The sequence below is a fragment of the Thalia democratica genome, unplaced genomic scaffold (genome assembly GCF_965202585.1).
Source record: "Thalia democratica unplaced genomic scaffold, ktThaDemo2.hap1.1 HAP1_SCAFFOLD_78, whole genome shotgun sequence".
In the NCBI taxonomy this organism is placed as follows: domain Eukaryota; kingdom Metazoa; phylum Chordata; class Thaliacea; order Salpida; family Salpidae; genus Thalia; species Thalia democratica.
The window spans coordinates 63,670-72,254 of NW_028139255.1; the positions used below are offsets into that span (position 1 = coordinate 63,670).

General features: G+C 26.5%; 1 protein-coding gene across 1 annotated transcript in view; it reads right to left on the reverse strand.

Moving 5' to 3' along the window:
* Positions 1–264: 264 nt before the first annotated feature.
* LOC145845553 (uncharacterized) overlaps positions 265–8,585 on the reverse strand; it is an 8,886-nt gene continuing 565 nt past the window's right edge. Inside the window, exons 2-4 of the mRNA XM_082952745.1 lie at positions 3,885–4,091; positions 1,470–1,608; positions 265–634 (exon numbers count right to left, since the gene is read on the reverse strand). Coding sequence (XP_082808871.1) covers positions 555–634; positions 1,470–1,608; positions 3,885–4,091 — 426 coding nt within the window. The 3' untranslated portion in view covers positions 265–554. The remainder of the gene's footprint in view (positions 635–1,469; positions 1,609–3,884; positions 4,092–8,585) is intronic.

Here is an 8,585-nt window from a genome sequence, read left to right on the forward strand (position 1 = left end):
TATTACAACAGCTTATGAGAGGGAATTTAGGTTAAAAGGCTGAAGTTCAAGAATGCTAAGTTTTAGCTTTGAAACGAAGTGTTGGGAGAATAAAGTTGACACGCAATAATGGAGCATTTGCAAACTACTATTGATTTAATATTTAATCACATTTTGCAGAACTAACTTAAATGACATTATACTGAAATTTTAAAAATACAATTAAAAATCAACCTTGTTTTTAGTTGAAGTAATTCAAGAAATCAATTATATAAAAGACACATGGCAGAAAATATCAATTTAATTCGTGAAAAATAATAAAATTCCAACAAATAAAATAGTTCTGTACACAATCAACCGAAAAGAAACTGCTTTATTTTCATCATATCCAAATAATTAGTCTAAAAACTAAAACTTATAAAAATTTTTTGGTCGAAAAACTATTTATTTTAAACAAAATAATTTACACTAGAGGACAAAAATTAAACTAGTTTTTAATAAAAACCTCAAAAAACGTTCGGACACTACATGTTATGACATCACAATATGTATGATATTTAGTTTTGACGTCACACTTAGTAGTAACCGCGTCCGTAACCTCCCCTCTGTGGCGCCCCCGGTGGCGGCATTCCGCGTCCTTGTGGGTTCATCGATCCTGGTGAGAAAAAAAAAAAAGTTATTGGTATATTGTTCAATTATTTTTAGTAATTATTCCCTTGCTAACTTGGGGACTAATCAAGCTTGTAGAATTGTATATTTTATTTTATTTTTTATTATGAAGTGACATTTGTTCACTAATATAAAAAAAAAATTCACAGAATATCAAAACCTGATAAATTTAATGCGTGGAACCATTATATATTTATTTGTTGAGTAAATTAAAATCCACGATACTGAATGATACGCACCAAACTATCACATCATTTTAATAAAATATTAAAAAATTTAAAACTTAGGGGGAATTAATTTAAATTGTAATTAAGTTCCTCCAATGAGAAAAAAATGAAGTTTATAGGATAACTTTGATAAAAACTATAGCAAAAAAATATATTTATATTAATATTCTATTTCTAAATAATTTAAAACTTACAAAATATTTAAAAATTATTTACTTTCAGGAAGGAAAATATTTATTTATTGTTAATAGCCAGTATTTATTTCGGCCATCATCAACGAAGTTGAGATGTTTTATGCAATCGATAATAAACAATGAACTTTACCGCAAGATCAACAACAACAGCATCCGAGACAATCCTACGACCGGTTTCGTCCTTATTAGGACTCATCAGGCAGGAATAGTCGCGAGAAACCGCTATTGTGATCTTAAACAAGCGGGCTTAAGTACGAAGTACTGATCAAGTCATTTTTTCAACTTTACCCACAAACGATCGCTTCAGTAACAATAACCTTTATTTCAATTTAAGCAATAAAATCTTGCCATTTAATGGTATAACAAATAAAACATAATAATTAATGAAAATTATTCCAACCTGGCATTGGTCCGCCATGCATGGGTGCGCCCATTCCCGGATGAGGGGGTCCCCTCATTTGGGGCATGTTTGGCGGCATTCCGCGGCCCGCAGCTCTGCCCATTCCGGGTCCCATGCGGCTGGTGAGGAAGTTGTTGGTCTGTTGAAATAAATATTAGATAAAGTAAACAAAAATTGTAGGTATGTAAGTTATTTATGTTATTTAAACACTCTACTGGTGAGAAATTGTCTGTTTGAAATTTAATCAGATTAATCATTACTAAAATAACTATAAAAATAATAAGTAGTAAACAACTATTCATTTAGTGCTAAAAATAAATTTGTTTCTTGTCTTGTTTGAAAATAATTCTACTTTGATGTTGACTGGACAGATATAAGAAACTGAGACTGCTCAAGTTGTTTTCATTATACTATAACTCGAAAAAAACTCTGATAAAAGCATCTGGTAGCTCATAAAAACATACGTGCTACGAGATCAACTTGTAAAAAAGTGGACTTTACATATATTTAGTTTTCATATGCATAAATCAAATTAAATTGAATTAGTGAATTTTAAATACAGCAAGCTATATGGAAATAAACAAGTAATAATTATTTTAATAAGATTTTTTCTTTGCACAAAAATAACTTTATATTTTATATAAATAAACTAAAATATTTGAAGCAACATAGCAAAAAACAAGTTTTAAATATAAATAAGAAACGAAAAACGTTATATTTAAACCAAAAATAACATTATAAAAAGTTTATGTACATTTTAAAAAATTTGACCTAATTTTTCAGATTTATTAAAATATAAATCATTGTTCAAGATACAAATATTCTACTATGGCACGGGTAAACTTTTAAAGTGTAATAAAAATTCACATAAATATATACAACAAAATACTTTTTTATAACTATAACCTTAACTTTTACCTTATAAATTACAGAAAATATAACAAAACTAGCTAATAAAAATAAACTTCAATATCTCCATAGATATTTAACTTTTTTCTAGTGCACTCTGAAAACTAAAGTATCAATCTGAAATTCAATATAAAAAAATTAAATAAATAAAATATAAACCCATTTGAAACCTAAATTTCTTAAAAACAGCAATCATTAAAACTAGATTAAATGGGTGAGCAAAGAAGAACTAACTTGAAATTATAAAACTTAAAAAAAATATATTTTAACACATTGTTTGTTTAAACAAAAGCTTTAAAAATCTGAATTTTTCTAAAAGGAGAAATTTATCTGAGCATGCAAATTAACAGCTATTTATTGTTTCTCTAACAAACAAAATGTTAAACAAATAAAAATAACTTCTTTAAACTACTAGCTATTAAAGGTCAAAATATATCTCAAACTAAATTAGACTCTATATTATTAAATATAATTCTTTAAATGATAACATAAACTTTTATTTAATTTATAACTATACTTTTTTGTATCACCATCTCAGTATAAGTATACGTTAAAACCATTTTCTTGATATGATACTTATTTCAACAAAACCATTTCCATACAACTTGTAACTTGTAAAAATAATTTAAAAATTACTAACCCCTTTGCAGAAAACTAGCAAAAAAAATCATCTAAACGACAACCTAACTATTTATGTAGAGGAGGTCTATAAATTATAGAAAAACTGAACATGTACCCAATTTAACAATCATCGATATTCCCATACTGTTTACAATACTACCCCAACGAATTGTAAGTATTTATTGCATCATTAGATCATGTTTATCTTGAATTAACAAAATTTAAAATTAAATTTAGTGGGGGCCCATTAATGCTCAGACTCACTAAATGCTTTTCCATCAAAAAAACTAATCTTCATAATAGACTTAGTATACAGAAAAACAACTACCAAGCCACTATAACGTTCATAAGAACTTCAAAGAGTTTTGTAAAATCCCTTATTGTGATACAAACTTGTTTCTGTGGTGGAGGTCCGTCAACTGACATTCCTACTAAATGTTACCCTCCAACATTACCAATAACCCATACAGACAAGACTTGAAGGACTACTTAGGCAACTACATCCACAAAATTGCAACAAATATAATATAAAATCCCCTAAACAAATACCTGTTTCCTTTGAGGAGGTCCGTCAACTGACATACTGACTAAATATTTTTACCTCAACAGAACCACCCCAATAACCCAAGTAAAACATCAAATCATTACAATGCTTATTACAACCCTACTAACTGTCAAAACTTATAGTGTAACAAAAAAAATCCCTTAAACAAATACCTGTTTCTGCGGTGGAGGTCCGTCAACACTCATACTCACAAGGTGTTGTCCCCTTAACAAAACCATTATACTAATAATGCTTAACTACAACTAGATAATTAATAAATGCTTATCATTACACTAAACACAATCTCAAATTTCAAAAAAATCCCCTACTGTGACACCAACCTGTTTCTGTGGAGGAGGTCCGTCAACGCTCATTGAAACGAGGTGCTCTCCCCTCAACAGAACCATTCCCAGCGTCCTCCTCTCCTCCTCGGGTCCTCCCTGCTGAGTTTTCTTCCTCCTCATCCTCCTGTACTCGTCGCAGTCAACCAGGATCAGGTTCATGTGCTTGTCGAAAGCACGGAAGTAACCCACGAAGGTCCTACCATCCTGAAATGTTAAGCAAAATATGTTTATTTCATTATGATATTACTTCATATCATAGCTGGTGTATAAGATAAGTGTGTTTGTATAGTTTTATGTATAGTACATTATGTAAAAATTTTGTTAGCCTTAGTAGTTCATGTGCTTTTCGAAAGCACGGAAGTAACTAACAAAGGTGCGGCCATCCTGTGAAAAGAACTAATTCTAAACTTTCTATTGTTTTAGTTAGTTTAGCATTAGTTTAAGTTCTAGTAATATGTAATAATGTGCTAATTGTGTTAGCTGACTTTTGATTTAAAATTTTTATGTGCTTGTCGAAAGCTTTGAAGTAACCTACAAAAGTTCTACCATCCTGTTAAAAGAACATTATTAATACTTTTTTTTTGTTTTATTTATATGCTTGGCAGTCCTGAAATAAGAAAGAATATTGAATGAACACAATGATTTATAAAATTGATTATACTTTAGTATTTAATTTTTGTCCTAGTTTATTTATTATCATTTTGTTTTTTACATATGTTCATGTGCTTGTCAATAGCCCTGAAGTAACATACAAAGGTTCTACCGTCCTTTATAGAGAAAGTTAAATTTGAAAAAAATTAATTGTTTGTCAAAAAAAAAATTTCTAAAATTTAAGGGCTGAGCTTAGAATACATAGGTAAATAGGTTTTAGTATTCTGTGATGAAAAACTTAAGTCCATCTTTGAACCATTTGTTTTTTCAAAAATTTTCCAAATTTCTTCAAAGATACTGTAAAGCTATTTTAAATGTGTTATTAAATAAAGAATTAATAAATGACACTTTCATTATAAAAATCATGATTATTTTCATAATAAATTTTTGGATCTCATCAAAATTTCTCCACTTTAAATAAAAAAAACTATTAAAATTCCAGGATTTTTTTTATCTCAAATTCTAGTCTTTTTTAAGGATTCCAGGTATTTTGGCAACACTGATATGATTAGCTTTCAAAAATAAAGTGATTTAACCCCTACAGCCTTTAAAAGATTTTCAAATCATTATGTTTTAACTTTCCACAATCAGTCTGGAAAAAAATTTTTACTTAAATGGTTCTCAAATGAAAATATAAGGTTTTCATTAAATAGTTTTGTCATTAAAAGATAAAGACAATTTTTATAGAATACAAAAATTTAATTAAAACTTAAGATATAGTAAGTCTTGTTAAGAGTTTATTTAATAAATTTAAAGTTTTACTTCATGGCCCAATCTTATTCAAATTTAAAAAATGGTCATTTTCTTCTAGGTTTTTAGCTTAGGACCTCATAATTTCAGAAAATGATACTTTTATTATTAGAAAGATAATTGCATTTGATTGTTTAAAATCAAGTATAAAATAATATTTGTAATAATTATTTTTCAGAGAATGAAAATTATATAAGTTCTTTAAATCTTAAGTAAATTATTAACATGTTGTAGAAAAATACACTTAATTTTTTTAGAAAAAGAAATGCTTAAAAAGCGTAAGAGGTAGTAGAAATTTAATGGCTTAGTTTTTTTGGGCAGTATTTTCCCTTCCATAAAGTACTTATTGAAACCCATAGTTTTGATTCCTTATACTGAAAAGTTTAAAAAGTTGCAAAAAAAAAACAACTGGTCGTTGATAAAAATAATCAAAATAAGGTTTATGAAAATGTCTCACTACCGTATGGCCTTAATTTTTTATGTAAATTTTGACAAAAAAAATTTGAATAAAACTATTTTAAAAAATAGATATCATTAGAGTTAAGGGCATAGGGGGGCAACCACCTTTTTTATCAATTTGATCTTATTTTATATAGTTTTTACTAATCTACAAGATGCTTTTTACAGATTTTAAAGACTATAAATAATTTTTGAGATATAGCAAGCCAAAGTTGGAGACTACAATAGGTACCTTATAGGAGGCGGAAACTAAAACAAAGAATAACTAAAAATTAAACTCATCCTACCTTGGGATAATTACCTCAAACTTTGTGGAAATGTTTCTTGCAATGTTAAGAAAAAATTTTTGGTAACAAAATTTAATAACAATGTTAAAAAACATTAATTAATACATATACTTAAGAACAAAAAATAATAAAAAAAATACTGTTTTTTTTATCATTGTTGTTATAAAATTTTTATTTCTTAATACAGGAAGGTTTTTTAAACTTATTTATTTACCGCTTGGAAATATTTTATTAATTTTTGTTATGACAGAATTTTATAAATATAATAGGGAACATTTTCTTTCGTTTGAAATAATTATTTCAAAAAACGTAGGAGATAGATTTTTACTGATTTCTAGTTATTCGAAATTTGAGTTTCCGACTATAGTTTTAGATTCACCTGTAAGGTACCTATTGTAGTCTCTGACTTTGACCAGCTATATCTCAGATTATATTTTCAGTTTTAAAAATTTGTAAAAGAAAACTTGTAGCTATTTCTCAACTTAATAAGATCAAATTGTGAAAAAGTAATTTACCTTCCTATTATTAAAACTAAAAGTAAAACATAGAAAATTGTTTCTATATGATACATTGATAAATTTAATAAATTCTTATAAACTATGTTTTTAAGTAAGTAAAAATAAACTACTTCAAGTTATTATTTCTACAAACAATTATAACATTTTTAAACTATTCAATTTTATTTTTACTAAATCATGATAATAAAATTATAAAATAGCTTAGACTGAATCTTATAATTATTATTATCTTCTGATCTACTTCTTTTTTTAAATAGTAATTTTTACAGGCCATAAGTTTTTTGTAAATTTATTCCAGGTTTTTAAATAAATATGTTTTTTGATCCAAATTTAGTTTAAAACTGAAGTTAAAAAAAACTGTCATAAATAACAAAATCATAATAAAAAATAAAACTAATTTAAATGTGTTTGTTGATGATTTTTTTGTATACAAAAATAATAACTTAATGACAGTTTTTTACTTTAAAAAATTGTAAAACCACAGATTTATAAGTTGTTGTTTTTAGAAATTCAAGGTTTTTTTTAACTTATTAAGGGCATAGGGGGGGGGTAAACACCCTTTTTTGGTTTTTGATCTTATTTTATATAGTTTTTACCAAGCTACAAGATGCTTTTTACAGATTTAAAAAGTTCAAAATAATTTTTGAGATATAGCCAGTCAAAGTCGAAGCCGACAATAGGATCCTTATGGGAGGCGCAAACTAAAACGTCAAATAACTAGAAATCACTAAAAATCTATCTTCTCCTACGTTTTTTGAGATAACTACCTCAAATTTTCAGGAAATGTTCCTTGCAGTATTTAGAAAATTCTGTCGGAACAGAATTAAAAAAAATTAAAAAATAAAAATTTTATAACAAAAAAACAAAAAAAAAACTGTTTTTTTTGTTTATTTTTTATATAAAATTTTTATTTTTTATTTTTTTAAAAATTCCTTCCGACAGAATTTTCTAAATATATCAAGGAACATTTCCTGAAAGTTTGAGGTAGTTATCTCAAAAAACGTAGGAGAAGATAGATTTTTAGTGAAATAGTCTATTTTTGCAGTTTTAGTTTGCGCCTCCCATAAGGATCCTATTGTCGGCTTCGACTTTGACCGGCTATATCTCAAAAACTATTTTGATTTTTTTAATTCTGTAAAAAGCATCTTGTAGCTTAGTAAAAACTATATAAAATAAGGTCAAAAACCAAAAAAGGGTGTTTACCCCCCCCTATGCCCTTAAATTACAGATTTTTTGCCTTAACTGTTTAATTCCAGGTTTTTCTAAGATTCCTAGGTTTTTTGGCAATACTGTTTTTAAAGTTGATAAATATATTGTTCTTAATTAATTTTGCTTGATTTTGCTAAAATTTATTTAATTAAAACATTTAGTTGTGCAAACAAATCATTTACATTTAGTTTAGTAAAAAAACTAAGTCTGTGTACAATTATGGTTTTACTTATTAAAGATTGTTAGTTTAATATTGATAGTTTGTACTTGACAAAAAATATCATTTTAATTTTTTAATACTAAAAAATATTTAAATTTTGAAGTTAAACTATTTTCAAAGTTTAATGTAAGATTACTTTAGTGGAAACTTATCTAATGAATAAACAAAATTAGCAATAATCTGTCTGAATTTAGATAAATACAGCTATTAGTTTTTTTTGTATTTATTATACTACAGAGAGTACTAATTGTTTTAATTAACAAATCTACATAATTAAATTTACAGCACTGGCTTGAATATAAAGTTTTTTGATAGCTGTTGATTTTTATTACTTTATAAAGTATAATTTGTAAAACTATTTCTGGTATAATTTAAAAAATTAGATGGTTTAAAACTTTTTAAAATAAATATATTATATGCATTGTCAGTAAAGAAAATTCAAAAGTAAACTGAGGTTTACTTTGTTTTTTTTTTCAAATTGATTTTAATTAAAAGTTTGGTCTTAGCTGTCACATACTTTTTACCTTGAGCAAAAGTAAAGTAACTTTTAAAATGCAACGAATCAAAGTATATAAGTATTCAACAAAAGTTATTAGATTCCTTG